Raw genomic sequence first — 16,895 nt, 5'->3', positions numbered from 1 at the left:
ATCGCAAAAATAATGTACTATACTCACCGATACTAAAATCGTGTGCAGGTTCAACTGCACACGTAATTAGTATGGTAGTACATCAACTGCATTGAGATGGTCATCTCATAGTGCGAAAGTATTTTTAATGCTTTCATTTTAAAGGAAATGTTATTATTAAACTAAAAACTTGTTCCGTCTCATCTATAAAAAAATTTCATCCGATCATCCTCTTCCTAACGTCGCCGCCATTTTTATTTACATTTGTATATGTCATCATATAAAATTGAAACGTCATAAAAAGCACACGATCTGATTGGTTCATGAAAGAAATTGCCTGAACGGTTGCAGATATTTCGTGCAACCGTGATTTCTATATCACACGAGGATATTTTTGAAGAAATTACACTTACAGTTGCACTTACACTTACAGTTACACTTGCAGTTGCACTTATTTTATCTCGTGTGATATAGCCATTAGACTCTTATCAGATATAATACATTCCCACATGCTTTGACAAAGATTCTAGCATGGAATCAGATTTTTTTAATATTCCATAATCATCCACATTTAACACTTTCAATTTTAATAAATTCTTTTGACAAATAATTTAAATGAATAGTATTGTGGGGAAAGTAGTTACAGACCATGTCAACCGTTATCTATGAAAAGGTACCCCGGTAGATACGCTACAGTACTCCCCCACTAGAATTATATCTGTATTAGAATTCGATGAATGTATACCACTAGTTGAATCATTGCTGTTTTTGTGCGAAACCGGGAGAGCTGTATTAAGATCACCGTACTTTATGAGTGCTGAATGTGAGAGGTGTATTAACTTCACAGTCGTTGTTATGACTCGAGATTCTTTTGCTTCTAATTACTTTATTTTACAATACAACACTCAGAATAATAGGACTATTTACAATATATTATTTACATGTATTTGTTGGATGCATAAACTTACATCATAAAGATGAAAATCGTATCGAATTCTCTTAAACGCAACGTATCGTAAGTTCTCTAACTTAATATTATAAACATAAAAAGAACATAAAATATAATTGCCAGATTCCCAAACTCTAATACAAAATTAACTAGAAGAAAACATGACGGAAATGTTAAACTTGAAGTGAGTGGCAACATACTCCCACCTTTGTATTGCTCTGAAGCAATACAAAAAACCTAATGCTGTAACATTTCAAGAAATTAAAAATTACGAATAGTTCACAAGTTCTTTAGTGTCATGGTACTATTCGACGTCTACATCGAATTGTTCTTGCGTCCTCTAGTTGGGTCTTTTTTTTTCTTCCCATGGGATCTGCAATGCCTAAAACGTCTAAATCCCATACTTTTGGCAACTCCATATTTTGCAAACTTAATGCGACTAAGTTAACCTTTTTCTTTTTTCTTCCTAGACCTAAGATTGTCCAACCTAGTAAGGTTTCTATGGCTGAAACTCCCGATCTTAACACCTCCATTTTTCCAGTCAGAATTCTTCCAAGTACATCAGCTCCTAGAAGAACTCTTATAGGGGGCGTATCTTCTCCAACATCTGTTAATTTTATTCCTCGAGAAGCTAGATCAGCAAGTAAAGTTCTATCCTGTATCCTTGGTAGCTCTGAGCAAATCTTTGCCTGGTCAAGAAGAGATATTGAAGTCGTATATTTGCGATTTAAACTTTCAACAGTTACCATATATCTCTTATGCTCTGAAGCAGGAGAAGTTCCTCCACCAAACAGTCCTTGAGAAAACACTTCGCTTCCAGAGGGAGAAAGTTTCAGTTCTTCAGCCAAACTCTTTTCAATATAGGAACGCTGTGATCCATCATCCATTAGTGCACGAACACAGACTTCCATGTCTCTGTTTCGTAGTCTGATCGTAATTGTTTTGAGATATATTTCACGTTCAGAAGGACGATTCGTAAACAATATTTCTGTTGATTTCTGTTCATCACCTGCTATTTTGTCCTTAGATGAAGAATTAATTCCTTTACGTAGATCTGGACAAAGTATTGTGTCATGCCTGCGTTTACAAACTAAGCATCTTACATTACTGTGACATCTTTTTGCCATGTGACCAGACTTGAGGCAGACAAAACAGCATCTCTTTTGTATAACTCGGGATTTTCTGTCCTCATAACTAATTTCTGCTATTTTCTGACAGTCTTGACTTAGATGTGAACAGTCACAGAAAATACAATTGTTTTTTCCTACTGATATGTTGGCGATCAATGTAGTAGCAATAGGTTCATCTGTTTGGATCGATTTGTGGTAATCTTTTCGTTTCTCGCCACTTCCCTTATCTCTACCAAACCCTTCACGAGCTAAACTGATCATTTCTTCAGATTCGACCTCATGTCTCAAAAAACACATTAGTTTTTCGAGGGATCTCTGACTGGTAACGCCATCAGTATTTTCAGAAATTCTACTCCGTTCCCAGGCTCGCATATCATTTTCAGGTAAGCATGACTCTACAAGAGGCTCTAGAAAATCAGCAAATTTCTCTTTCGTACGTCCCAAACTTTCCAAAGCTCTTAATTTTGTTTCCAGCATATCGTAGAGGGTTGCTAAATCAGGAGAATTCTTTCCGGCAGTAGCATTTTTCATAACAAGTGAAAGGAGATCTCGAACGTATATTTGTACTAAAAGATCTTTTCTGCCAAACCTTAATTTTAAATGTTTAATGGCTTTCGGATAATTCTCTGCTGTTATTGGGAAACTGGAAACTAATCTTGCTGCCCTGGATTCGGGTACCATAGATTGGTATAAATATTGGAACTTGTCGATCGCAGATAAATCTTCGGATTCATGAATTTTTGAAAATATACTCCAGAATGTGAGATATTCTTTAGAGTCACCAGAAAATGTCTTCAATTCAAATTTCGGTAGTTTTAGTTTCACGGCATTATCCTCTAAAGAACTTTTGGCGATGGAACCGGAGTCCTTATTTAAAAAAGTTGCGACTTTCGCATCTAGTTCAAGATAGTTATCTCTGTAATTTTCCGCTGCTTCAAAGTCAGTTTCGTATTCAGCAACGATCTCAGAATTTTCTAAAAGTACTGAGGATATTTCATTTTGAATTTCATTCAAACGAGAAAATTTATCTTGCAATTGTGACCTTAGTGCGTGCAACTGATTAATATCCTTGGCAACAGTTTCCGGTGTCGCCAAATATTGCGCCAACTTATTCGATGTGGTCGTAAAAGTTGTTCTTAATGACTTTCTTTTCACTTTAAGAGCATCCATATTCTTAATGTAAATAATATTTAGTCGGTTTATTAACTAAATTCACTTAATAAGCCCTCAGTTTCTACTTATTCTAAATTTTATTACTTACTCTACTTATTCTGAGTTATTTTTCGTTCTTAAACTTAATTCAGATCAAACATATAAACTGTACATAAAAGAAGACTTCGTAAAAAAGATATAACAGAAACAGCCAAAATTCAAAATTATTCGTACCTATTTAATCCTTGACAAAGTAATATCTTGTTCGTAATTTTTGCCGTCTTCTATTTCACATCGAAATGCAGAGTACAATGTCTATGTCACGGACGCCACTTTGTTATGACTCGAGATTCTTTTGCTTCTAATTGCTTTATTTTACAATACAACACTCAGAATAATAGGACTATTTACAATATATTATTTACATGTATTTGCTGGATGCACAAACTTACATCATAAAAATGAAAATCGTATCGAATTCTCTTAAACGCAACGTAACGTAAGTTCTCTAACTTAATATTATAAACATAAAAAGAACATAAAATATAATTGCCAGATTCCCAAACTCTAATACAAAATTAACTAGAAGAAAACATGACGGAAATGTTAAACTTGAAGTGAGTGGCAACAGTCGTAGTCGCTCCTGTGTTGCCTTTAGCAGTCGAGTGTATGCAAGCCGGAGTTGTGTGTGATCGAGATGAGACTGTGTAGCAACTGCGTGAGGAGGTGGATAATGATGCAGTCACAAGTAGCAAGTCAACTGTTCAATGTGGACCATCCAACGAAGTAGGCGTTACTGCCGATGTAGGCGTATCCAGATCAAAGTGGGCGTTTTTGCCAAGGTAGGCGTGTTCACATCACGTCCGGGTCACCAATGTGGGGAGAGTAGTTACAGACCATGTCAACCGTCATCTATGAAAAGGTACCCCGGCATAGATACGCTACAGTATTATATTAAAAAACGCTGAAAAACAATTAATTTAAATGGAATGTGCATATAACACATTCAAAATAAAAATATTTTCAAAATAAAAGCAGCAAGGTATATCTACTTATACTAAAAAGTAAAACAGCGTCTTCTTCAGAAATACCTCTGTGAACTAAAAGTTGTTTTAATTCTTCTTAATTCAAATTATTAAATGACTTATTCTTCAGAAAAAAAAATTAAACGTAAAATAGAAACGAAGACATAATCTATTTAGATCACAGAACATAACAATTTTACTTAGATTTATTATCGTTTGCTTTTTAAAATAAAATGATAGAAATTCCAGCTTATAGCTCGCACACAATTAAATAATAAATAAATTACTCAAGTTTGAGCTAAAAGCACTCAAATATTGCTTAATAAATACCACTCAAGTTTGAGTAAGCGCAAAGCAAGAATTTCGCTCAAATAAGAATGTATTTCACTCTAGTTGAGTTAAAAAAATTTAACTCTTTTTTGAGTAGGGGAAATAACTCTTCATTTTAAGAGAGTACAGATGCAACCAATAGGAACATATTTCTATCGGGATAGGAATATAAATCATCCAATCAGAGTAGTGCAAACCAGTATTGATCGAATGATAGTGGAAAACTGTTTTCATTCAGCTTTTGACTTGAACATCTCTATTGGCATGTTATCTCTATTGGCAGAAGCAGGTTATCTTATTTTTGTCAATATTTATCTTGCTTTTATCAGCCTTGATAATTATTTTTAGAAGTTCTCGCAGGAAAACGGAGTAAAAAAAAATTTATTTGGATTATATTTATAGCAGATATTAAAAACTATACTAACTTAATAAGTTTTCGGCAGTGAAAGGGAAATTTGTCTTTAAGTATTAAGTAGTACAAATACGACGAAAGAACAGAGTTACAAGTTTATCGAATTATGCATTTTTAAATTTCATGAAAAATTTTCCCATAAAAATTTTTATAAGGTTATCACAGTTTAAAGTGAGTGTGAATTAATAAGCATCAAATTTAACTACAATTAGAAGTAAAAGAAAAAAGATACTTGTTACCATAATTGAAGCTTACACGTCTATTGAGTTAAACTAAATACAACTTAAAGAAAATTTTTTCGTTGATGCATTTTCATTACAGATTTTTTTCTGAAAATAATGGGGAGTTCTTAAGATAAAATGATTTGAAGTAAGGCCGTTTGAATACTTTTACTAAAATAGTAAGTTACTTAATACATTCTACGTATTTCTTTGTTTATAGTTCTCACAAAAAAGATTGTTTTTTGCCATTCTGAATACTTCATCAGAGAAAAGACTTAGGCTATTTATCTTAATAAATGATGTACATTTCCACTGTTTCAAAATATATTGCCTTAATGTTACAGAAAGTCGTCGGCATGAATCAAACTTGCTGCCTTTATTTTTCTTCCTCACAGCAAATAAAAAACCTTTTTCCTAGAAAAGAAAAGAATAAACGAGTTAATTTTTTTTCATTTAAATTAAATATTTTGCGCGAGCTAATAAAAATGATTATTTTCAGGTAGGATATTTTTAATTAAGTTGTTTCTTTTCTTAAATGCTTGCAATTCAATACAATATTACTCTTTATTCAATTTTATTTCTGAAACATCACAGACTACAATTACTAATGAATAACATTTACCCTCGCTTAGTGACGCATTTGAGTGTTATAAGTATTAAAATGAAAATCCTTATAGTATATGAATTAGTGGAAAATTATTTTTATCATTCATTGCTAAGAATAAAAAACTAATGTCAACTATAACTAATGTGAAAAAAGAACTAATGTAATATACTCGCCCTTGGCTTTGCAACTTCTATTCCAATGTTGTAGTATAACTTTTTCATTCAAGGTTCTTTTATTATAGCTTTACTTAAAAAAAATTTAAAAAGCATTGTGTGTAAAAGATTAAAACAATGTAATATACTATTAAGGGCACTGAATTTGTTACTGTTTATAACTCTCGAATTTCTGTGTTCTTAAAAAAATAGTAAATAAAAAATCGGTTAAAAGGGGTCAAAGGTAGGTACAGTAGTCATAGAAAATTATGTTTTTAACTAAAATTAGGTGAGATGAATTAGGTTAGATGAAATAATCCTTTCAAAATAGCATTGTATTTTTAATTATACCTTAGATATAAATAAAAAAGTGAAAAAAGGCATTTCTTTCTAGTTTCAAAGTTTTTTTTTCTTCTAAAATGAATCGATGACGCATCTAAGTAATCGATTAAAACTTGACATGCTGAATCAGCATATAATAATTCAATGATGGCTTTAAGTGTGTTTAATGCTTAGAGCGTATATATATTTTTTCATGACTACGCATGTTAATGGAATTGTTCTGAGATCAATAAATGTTTAAGAAAGGGAGCAAAAAAAAAACAGATTCATTTCATAGAAATTCTCTTTTTATATAGAAAGATGCAGTGTTTGCTTAGCATTTTTAAAAAGTCTCAACATTCAGTTGAAATTTATGAGCTTTGCATACTGTTACGAAGAAGAACATATTAAATTTGCAATTTTTTGCAAGTTTTTCATTATAAACAAAATACACGACACTAAACACTGCCTTAAAGAATTTTGACTCAGGAAATCTGCAAACATAGTATTAAACTTGCTCATGCTTAATCGTATTAAACTTATATACTTAAAATTGCGTTTACACAGGAGTTAAGAAATTTAAACTCATTTCTAAAACCATAGTCTTTCAGATTTTCATTAAAATTCATAATTACTTAAGCAAGTGCTTAGTTAAAATTATTCAAATTAAAATAATACAGAGCTATTCATAAGTATTTAATGCACCTAAATTTTTAAATTTTGGATCAATTACGCATTTTTTTCGATTCAAATGTAAAATCAAGATTAAAGAAAAAATCAAAGAAATAAATTCAGAAACACATATTTGTGGATCAAAAGCTAGATCTATGTGATATGAGGCATTTTTTACAAAGTTAACTTTTCTTTCTCACTGTAGTTTTGTGATTGTTTTAGTAGCAGTTGGTAATAATTGTTTTGGCAGCAGTTAGTTAGTTAACCTTTATTTTTATTAAGATAAAGAAAAATGTCTGGTGTCATTTGAAACCAAGTAAAATGTACTAATGTTTAAAATAAAAAAAATCGAAACTTTTTATGATTATGTGATCTAATTCCCACTTACAATGAAGCACCATTGAAACCATTTTTCCTTCAATTGTGAATGTTAAACCCCAATATGAATAAAAGTATTTAATAAATTGCATTCATTAGAATTATTTTTATATACTTAATTAATCATCAAGGCCATTCTAAAATATTTTTCATTTCACATGATACTCATATGATCTGAAATACTTCAGTACTTCATAAAAGTAATAAATAAACATAATTTTCCATAAACTGATTGTATGGTTACCACATCATAGATGTTAAATATCAACACTCAGTCATGCAAGTAAACACCGAGAAGTACTCATAAAATTTTACATAAAATAAAATGCTGTTACATTTATATGCGAAGAACGATGTCACGCTTTAAAGGAAATCACATCTCCGTGATGGAAGGGAAGAATTTATTTTTGACGTTTATATACTTGGTTCCGCATTTTTTTCCCTAAAATCCTCGCCTTGAAAGCATTTTCCCTTTAGCATTTTAAGGTAAGTCATAAAGTTTTACTACTGAAAATGTAAGTCAAGGAATATTGGTGAAAGCAAACTGCAATGTGGGAGAAGGGGAAACTGCTTTTAAGTATGCAAAATATTTGTTTTTTTTTCACTCTTAAAATCAAAACATTTTTAACGTAAATGTAACATCCTGGTCACATTTTTTTAAAGTTTAAAGCTAGTAAATATTTTATGTTTTGTTCTTAATTTTGTCATTGTGCTTAGTTTAAGTTCTTACTAAAGTTGCACTTAATTAAGAAGTTTTTGCATTCGAAATAATGCAAGCAATTTTTATGTTAATTTCAATACGTACTCGTGATATAGGAATATTCGTAAAAACACTGAAGCGTGGGAGAAGGGGAAACTGCTGCTACGTATGCAAATATTTGGTTTTCCCCTGCTTAAAATTGAAATATTTGTAACTTTCATATTACATTACTGTCACATTTTTAAAAATTTAAAATCCATAAGTATTTTAATTTTTATTATTATTTTTGTTATTGTGCTTCGATTGAGCTCTTATTAAAATTGCACTTAATATAGTAAATAAGTTTCACGCTTAGAAATAATGTTAGTAATTTTGATTTTCATTTCAATATATACTTGTTTTCAAGTTCTGTTTGTTTATTTATCTACTTTTCACATTATTTCTTTTAATGTTCTATTATGTCAGTAAATAAATAAATTTTAAAATGAGGGAAATTTTTTTATTAAATTATAGTTATTTTAAATTCTATAAATTCAATATACAGGTAATTTTGACGCATAAATTAAGACTGTGGATAATATATGCTCATAATTCAATTTTTCTGAAAATAATATATGTTTATAATTCAAGTTTTTCAACATTACATTTATCGGAGCAAAGTCCCTTGAAAGGCAATTTATCTCTTCCATTTTTTAACATGTAATTTTTTAATTGATGAGTATTATTTTTAAACATTTCATTACGGCGCATGCACTTTTTTTTTAAGAAAAACAATAGTTCACTACACCTCAGTATCTTATGAAATTTTCACAATATATATAAAAAAAGATAAAATATTCATCAGATTTTAGGTTAATTCGGAAAGTTTCTCTGAAGAATAGCTGTATTTACCTCATATTAAATAGGGGGAAAATAATATCTTATTTTTCCATTTCAGTTTATTTTTCAACTTTCGTGGGTGCTATATAAGTTACTTTTTTCTATTTTCTGCTTTCTGTAACTTTGCTTGTATTTTATACTCAATGAATTTACATACATGTGCTATTTACCATCATATTACTTTAATACGCAATAATTTCGTTTCATTTTATTTTTCTAACTTTTATTATATTATATAGTAAAGTTTGTTTGCGTAATAAAATGACATGGATACAAGTTTTACAGTAACTAAAAATATTACAACTCTACCTATAATATTCAGCCCCTTGTAGATGATTGTATGACTGGTCATGACATACCAAAAGCGATGGAAATGAATTTTAACTGTCACTCTATAATTATGAATACCCAGCATCCCAGCGGTTATGAATTATTCGGGTGCAACAAGGTCCTAGATTGTGACATGTTGATTCTATAAATAATTAATCAAAGCTCTTGCTGGAGTGTAATTGAATTTCAGCAGAACTATTCAAACTAAAATACATAAAGTTTAAAATTAAATGTATAACATCTTCATTGTTGACAAGAAAGAAGGCCCAAATGATAATTTAAATGGTAGTTATATCAAAATATTTGTTAAATTATAAGAATTCTTTAAAGGAAAAGAAAATTATTTTATCATTTTTCTGATAAAAAATATAACGTTATGTATTCAATTAATACATATTATTTTGCTTAAACATAACTGAAACAAATTATTATATATCTTTGTTAAACGTATTTCATCTGGAATATTTAAAAAGGAAACTTTTGTTTCAGATATTCCACAGAGGGACACCTAATTATTTCTTTTTGAGCTGACTTTTGAAAAAAAAAGGAAAAATATAAATCTTTCATAATCACATTAATGCTTAAAAACCATAATCATTCAATATTTTTTTCGTTGGAAAATAGAAAAATTTAATTCTTTAAAGAAGTTCATCATTACAGCTTTGAGAGATTAATACAAAAATTAATCTATTTTTGTTCATTATTTTTTTCAAGCGAACTTGTCTCACGTTTTTCAGATTATATTTCATTATTTATGACCTTTTAATGTATAAGATCGAACTCAGTTTCCGTTTCGCATGAGAGTAATTTTACTAGTACAGATTATCTGTGGAGGGTAATTTTTACCCCTTGATTTTTTAAAACTTTATTTTGAAAAATAGTTTTAATTTTTTTTAACCATCTGTCAAAATATTTTTTATTACATACTTGGAGTATTTCAAATATAAGTTTAATACGACTAGTTGGAGTTACCAAAACTAATTATTATTTAAATTATCTACTATTTTTTGAACAAAAGAAAAAGAAAATCATTTATGCTTGAAAACACAATTTAGTCTAAAAATTATCTTACTTCTGAAATTAATCAAATATAATGATAGCTAAGACATTATATGAATATTATGATGTAATAATTAGCATACTTTATATAAGTTTGAGTATTATTGGGACAAAAAGGAAGCACAATTCGAAACCACATAAAATTTTAAAATTTTACTCTTGTTCAAATTAATGAATTCAGAACATATAGTATCCAGTACTTATTTCTCGATAAATGTAAGAAATAGGTAGTGGTAGGTTTCCTTGCTTGCATACATATAAGTTGTATTAGGATTGATTTCATATATTATATTCGAATCAATTCAACTTATTAAATTTTGTTGCATAAATCAATGATATAAGCCTCAATAAATGAAATTGATTATAGAATATATTCAAAGAAAATATTATTATGAATCACTAAATTGTTAGAATCAGTTTAAACCATTTTATAAATAACTGCCAATTAATTGATACTTGTTTTTTCGTTTTTTTTTTGTTTACCAAAAACTTAATAGTTTTAGAATATTTTTACATATTTCCTATGATCGTAATATTTTTGTCTTTAAGATGATAATTTGAAATTTCGAGGAAATTTAATAAACAGAAGGAGATTATAAATAAATGTTCTCATTGCCAATTTTATCTTTAACACAACACTTTCAATTTCAATAAATCGATATTTTAGCTGGCGAATTTAAATATTCGAACATCATTTATATGTGAATTCTCATATGTCACTGTAACATTAAAATGCAACAAAGAACTTTGATAAATTATTCCTGTCATTTATTTTATCTTCGATTTTCAAATTTAAAAGCATAACTTATTTAAACTAAAATTACTATCTCTAAATACTAACCGAATGTTTTTCTTAATAAAATGGTTTAATTTAAACTTAATTATGCTAAGTTTTAACTAACATTACGAGATTAAGACGTAAGAACACTCAAATAAAATTGTTATATTTGTCTCCTTTAAAATAACTTATTTTTAGCAAATAATTACATAAAACGAAACCTTTTAAAAAAATACTAACTTTAAACATTATTCGATATAATATTTATTCGATATATAAATTTAAAGAAATGTATTTTGCCTTATTTATCATTTTAAAATCAAGGAAGTTACCCAAGGATTAAAGCCGTGTTAGAAAGATAATGATGAATTATATTTACAAAAAATTTATGTAAGACAAGCAAATGTTAAAGGTAAATAACAATGGCGATATTTTTTTGTTTCCTTGAATAAGTTGAATTCGAAGATAACAAGCTTTTTAGCACATTTTTAAAAATTCAAAATTCATAATACAGAACGTGAATTGATAGTTTTTCCTGACTTTCAAATCACACTAAGTTAACCAATACCTAAAAGCTATAACAGACGGAATGTAGCAGAATATTTCGTGTCTTATAATTTTCTATGTGATAAAAATTTAGTAAAAAAGAAAGTTAAAAATGTAGAATAAGTATTGATGAGTAAAAATCATGAAAAACATGCACAAAAATGCATCTAAAGCAAGCAAATTGATTACTTTTGACTTGAAAAGGAAACTGCAGTAATATAATAGCCTCTTAAAGGCGGTTAATGCACAAGAAATCATATTATTCATTTATTTATTTATTCATTTCGTAAATTTTCATAAAGACAAGATTTCATTTTTGACACAGGATTATTTTTGATGCAGCTTGATAAATGATCAAATTTTGCAGATAAAATAATATGATAAAATATAATTGTTGAAGACAGTTACTGAACAGTATGAACTATTTATTATCGAAGAACATGGAACTCCATTGCTCAAGGCATGACTGATACTTTCTAAACATTTTAACGACAACTTTAGAATATAAAGAAGAGTTGCGCTGATGTGTGTAAAATGGGCTCCCACAGGTCACCTCTTAACAGTCAAAATTCTCAAACATGTAATAAAACTCTAGAGCAATCTTTCCTAGAGAATATTAAGAACCAATGCCCTTCTATAAATCGTTACAAATTATTGTCAATGCTTTTGTCTGAAATCTGTTCTCCTTTTCACAACTTTCATCTTTAAAATGCGTTGGAGATAAAAAATATTGCAGAAAATAAATAAGGGTTTTCGAATTTTATGCAGGTGTTAAAAGTAGTCGTAGAGCAGTGGATTAACTTCCACTAGCATGTCACAGTTGATTAGTCAATTAGATAATGATGATTTATATTTATTGAGAGAATGTTTAAAATAATTAAGAATTTAGATTTTAGAAATTTTATTACCTATTTCTTTGTAATGTATTTCTTCATTGGAGGAAATGGGATTGCCAAAATTATTAATTTAAAGTCTTAGTTTCGAACTATTCACCTACTTATTTTTAAATTTGCTCAAAATTCTTAGTTTCAATCTTAAAAGATACACATTTACATGACAAAATGAAGAATAATTTATTTAAACTATCTTAAAAAACCGAAATCGCAAAAAAATAGAAAAATGTTCCTTGTCTAATAATTTAGTATGTCCTAAAATTGTCTTATAATTTAGTATGTTACCCAATGACGAGACCAGTATTAGAAAGAGAAAAGTATGAATGCTATATTTCTAATGGAAAAAAGACACTGGGAAAATAAACGAGCCTTGTGTATTTCACGATTGAATGAATTGAAATAGCAAAGCAAAAAGAATTAATCTGAAATTGTAGTTTCTAAAAATTCATCAACTTATTTTTAATTTTATTCAATAATCTTAGTTTCAATCTTAAGAAAGGCGCATTTATATGGAAAACTGAAACATCTTTTTTTTTAAACTATTTTGAAATACTGAAACAAGAAATGTTTCTCTTCTTATAATTTAGTATGTCATAAAAAGTTTTTAGTAAAAAAGAAAGCCATAAACATAGAAGTTACCCAATGATAAGACCGGTATTGAAAAGAGAAAAGCATGAATGGCATATACAAAAAATATTTCTAAGACAGGCAAAGGAAATATGTGTGAGTGGAAAAGGACACTGGGAAAATCGACGTGCTCTGTGTATTTCATGCTTGAATGAGATGGGAGAAGAAATTGCCTAGAATAGAAGAAAGCATCGAGTTTTTGGGAATAATGCTGGATGGTACGTGACTCTATTTGAAAAGGAATTCTTTGATGTGGCCACATCATCAGCTATGAAATGATTTCTTTAGGACAGTTGTATAACTTAGTTATAGAGATTTTACTTATGAAAAAAATATTTTTGAAAAAAAAAATATTGTTTGCGGTTCTAACGGAAAATGCTTTATCCTATAAAAGGGAAAAATATATGTTTTGGTTTTTGGATATCTGTTGAAGCTATTTTGAATACAAAGGAGAAATGGATGGATTTTAAAAATTGTACTTCATATAATGATATCTTGGACACAAAAATAAAATTTTAAATTAAAATTTCAGAATTTCTTCTTTGATAAATGTTTTAGCTATATAATATATTTAAGATAGTATACTGTTGGAATTTCTATTCTAAAATTGTGGTGAAACCTGCAGTAGTCTATCCATCCAATTAACACTCTCCTTACTTCTGAGAATGATATTAAACTACTTGCTGAATTTATAAAAACAGAAAATTTAGCGTCCAATTTTTATTCAAAAATTTAATTTTCGAACAATTACATTGACTGAAACATTAACTTCCCTCAGACTTCTTATGTAGGATGGCATAGTCTGTGTGAACCGTGATTTATCAATTTATGGATTTATTATTTGTTATATAGATTTTGATTCATGATATTATTCTAAATAGCAACACACAAAAACACACAAAATATTTTACTCCACACTAAAAATAAATTCGAAAGACTCATTTTTATTATTGGATTAAGGGTTAAATGTCCTTTTGTTAAAACTTTACACCTTAGATTAATTGTTTTTTAATGAAATATGTTTTACAAAGAAACTTCCTTTCCTTGTTAGTTTACATAGAATAAGTTTGGGATGTAGTATTGTTTTAAAATAAAAGCAATCTTAATAATTTGATTTGAAATAATTTGGAGAATTTTCCTTTAGAATGTAAAGAAGATAGAAGTTTAACCGACGATATTTGCAGATTATTATATTGTACGTTTTAAAATTTATACATCTTTTTGTCAATCCTTTAGTTAGAATTAAAATTTACATTAATATAAAAGATTTATCTTTCTAAAGAAAATAACGTGAATTTAAATCACTTCAAAAGTCTAATACTGGCAGTAGTAATCGATAAATTTGTAATATTTTTTTCGATTGTTTTTTTTTTTTAAAAATTTTATTTATTGTATTTCTTTTTATTACTTTCTTATATTAGCCAAACTAACGTACCCTTAAAAATGAAAACAAAATTTTGTAATAATAAATGCGATGATTTAGATTTTTTTGAAAACTAGTTTGTATCCTCTTATTATAATTTGTTTTCTTCTAATTAAGATAGACGTTTTTTACTTGAGTTTTACAGAGATTCCATGAGCATGTTTTGAAATTTAAACTGAATCACTTAAAAAACAATAATATTGGTACTGATAAATTATTCAAGTTTTGTCTTAATTATTTAATCTTAATATTAATGAAAACGTGGGTTACTAGTTTTGTCTATTCCCTAGAGTCGTTTTATTTATTCAATAAAAAACATTTCTTTCAGCCAACGAAAAATAAAAATGTAACAAAACAGTTGAAAACTTTCTCAGCGTTGTCCATTTGGAACAACATTAACCTTAGCAGAGCGAAATTAAGGAATTAATGAAGATAGATCACCTTAATTTCCTACAAAAGGCAAAATAACATTATCCGATTTCTGGGTAAGGAAAATAATGGATGGATGATAAAATAATTTTCTAAAAATTACTTACCATAATATTTATTCGTTGTCTTTTATGATATCCATTTTAGTAATATTCATTTCAGCTATTATTTTAACAAAAAAATTTAAAATTTCTTTTAAAATCCTTTTTCTTATGTATGCATTATGTACGTTAGCTATGCTTTATGTAAATATTTTAAGGTCCGTTTAGATTATTAATGAAACAGTACACTTAAATTATGGTAAATTGGATTTTTTTTCGTACTTTTGATAAAGTTTTATTGTAATTAGGGGGATTTTTCGTTCCATACAAAACTAAGAGTTGCACTTTAAAATCACTTTAGGCATAAAATTATAATAATCACAAACAGCTAAGGTTAAGGTAAGCAATTTGGATTATATAAATTGGAAAGTATTTCTGCCTATTAATAATAGGAGAAGAACCTATGTACTGTTACTAAACAGTTACTATATTTTAAATCAGTGTTCATCAACTTTTTCTGTTTTTTACTCTGCTTAATCTTCGGAAGATGTCACAGGAGAAAATTTAATAATAATGCAAAAATTCCTGCTGAACCATTTTCGAATCCCTATCCTGAATGAAATTGAAGAGGAAAAAATATAACATTAAAAAAGAATAGTCCTTCTTTTATATCTTAAAGGTAAACAAAAGGCACGAAAAATATTTTCAAGAAATGAAAACAACATAGTTTCATCAGAAAATATGTGAGATTGAGTAAAACTTAAAACTTAAAAACACAGAAATATATATTATGTTTTGTCGAAAAATGTTTCTGTACGAGAAAATAATTCTTTCTTTTGCCAAAATGTCATTAAATAAACCTTTTTCAGCTTCTAATTTTCAAATCTTAAAACCAATTTACAAAAAGATAAAGATTTTATGTAAAAAATCGAACACATCGAAGCAGATAAATTAAATTGAGGATGTATTTATGCTTTGCAATCCCTATATGTTTTCTCCAGATAGATATTTCTAACAAATATTTTTTTCTAAAAGATTTTGTTTCATGTTTTCCATATTTTAGTTTTCTTGCGTACATCGAAGAAAACTCTAAAATATTCATGCATAATTTTCTTAAAGCCATTTTTAAATTTTAAGATTTCACAAAATAAAGTCAGAACGTGCTTCTTTCATTTTGCAAGTCAGATTAGATTTAGTTTATTCTGAAGCTCGTGAAATCTATGCATTGTGAGATAAAACATTATAATGAGTTTTGTTACCTTAAAAAAAACTGCAAGGTACAAAAAACGTTCATTTTTATACACAGACTATACATCTAACTAAGAAAAGAGAGAGAGAATTTTGTTACAATCAGTGAAATAACTTAATTCATCTGCAACATACTACGATACATTAAACTAAAGAATAAATTAAACTGTATAAGGTTAACGAAATTACCTTTATTTTATAAATAAGTTATTTTTTAGACCATGAGCTATTGAAATAACTGAAAATCAATTATTGTATATACTTGTAACATATGAACTGACGCAAATATTTCTATGTTAACTATTAGAGTACCTAGTTTTTATTGCATACAAACGCTACATAGGTTAAATTTAATTGATTTATTTTAGAAAAAGACTAAAAAAGAATTTTTTATTCTGAATTTTAATTTTTTTTCTCCATTTTTTATTATTTTTTGGTATTAAAACGAAACTTGTAAAACCTAAATAAATAAAACAGAACATTTCAACATTTATTGAATGGTGACCCCCTATAGGCTTGAAAAAGCGACAGTTTTCAACAATTTCAAAAAAAAAAGCTCTTAGTCATTTAAGGTATCCTGATTAACTTTATTTTACTTTTGATAACATGAAATT

At 28.1% G+C, this 16,895-nt stretch overlaps 1 protein-coding gene across 1 annotated transcript; it reads right to left on the bottom strand.

Moving 5' to 3' along the window:
- Positions 1-1,224: 1,224 nt before the first annotated feature.
- LOC147816491 (uncharacterized) lies at positions 1,225-3,228 on the bottom strand. Its single transcript, XM_087156644.1, has one exon. It carries the CDS (start codon positions 3,226-3,228, stop codon positions 1,225-1,227), a length of 2,004 nt encoding a protein of 667 aa, XP_087012770.1.
- Positions 3,229-16,895: the final 13,667 nt, after the last annotated feature.

This window comes from Parasteatoda tepidariorum, chromosome 1, assembly GCF_982258835.1.
Source record: "Parasteatoda tepidariorum strain Cologne lab strain chromosome 1, Ptep-v5.0, whole genome shotgun sequence".
In the NCBI taxonomy this organism is placed as follows: Eukaryota; Metazoa; Arthropoda; class Arachnida; order Araneae; family Theridiidae; genus Parasteatoda; species Parasteatoda tepidariorum.
The sequence above is the reverse complement of the archived record's forward strand: the minus strand, read 5'-3'. Positions and strand labels throughout refer to the sequence as shown.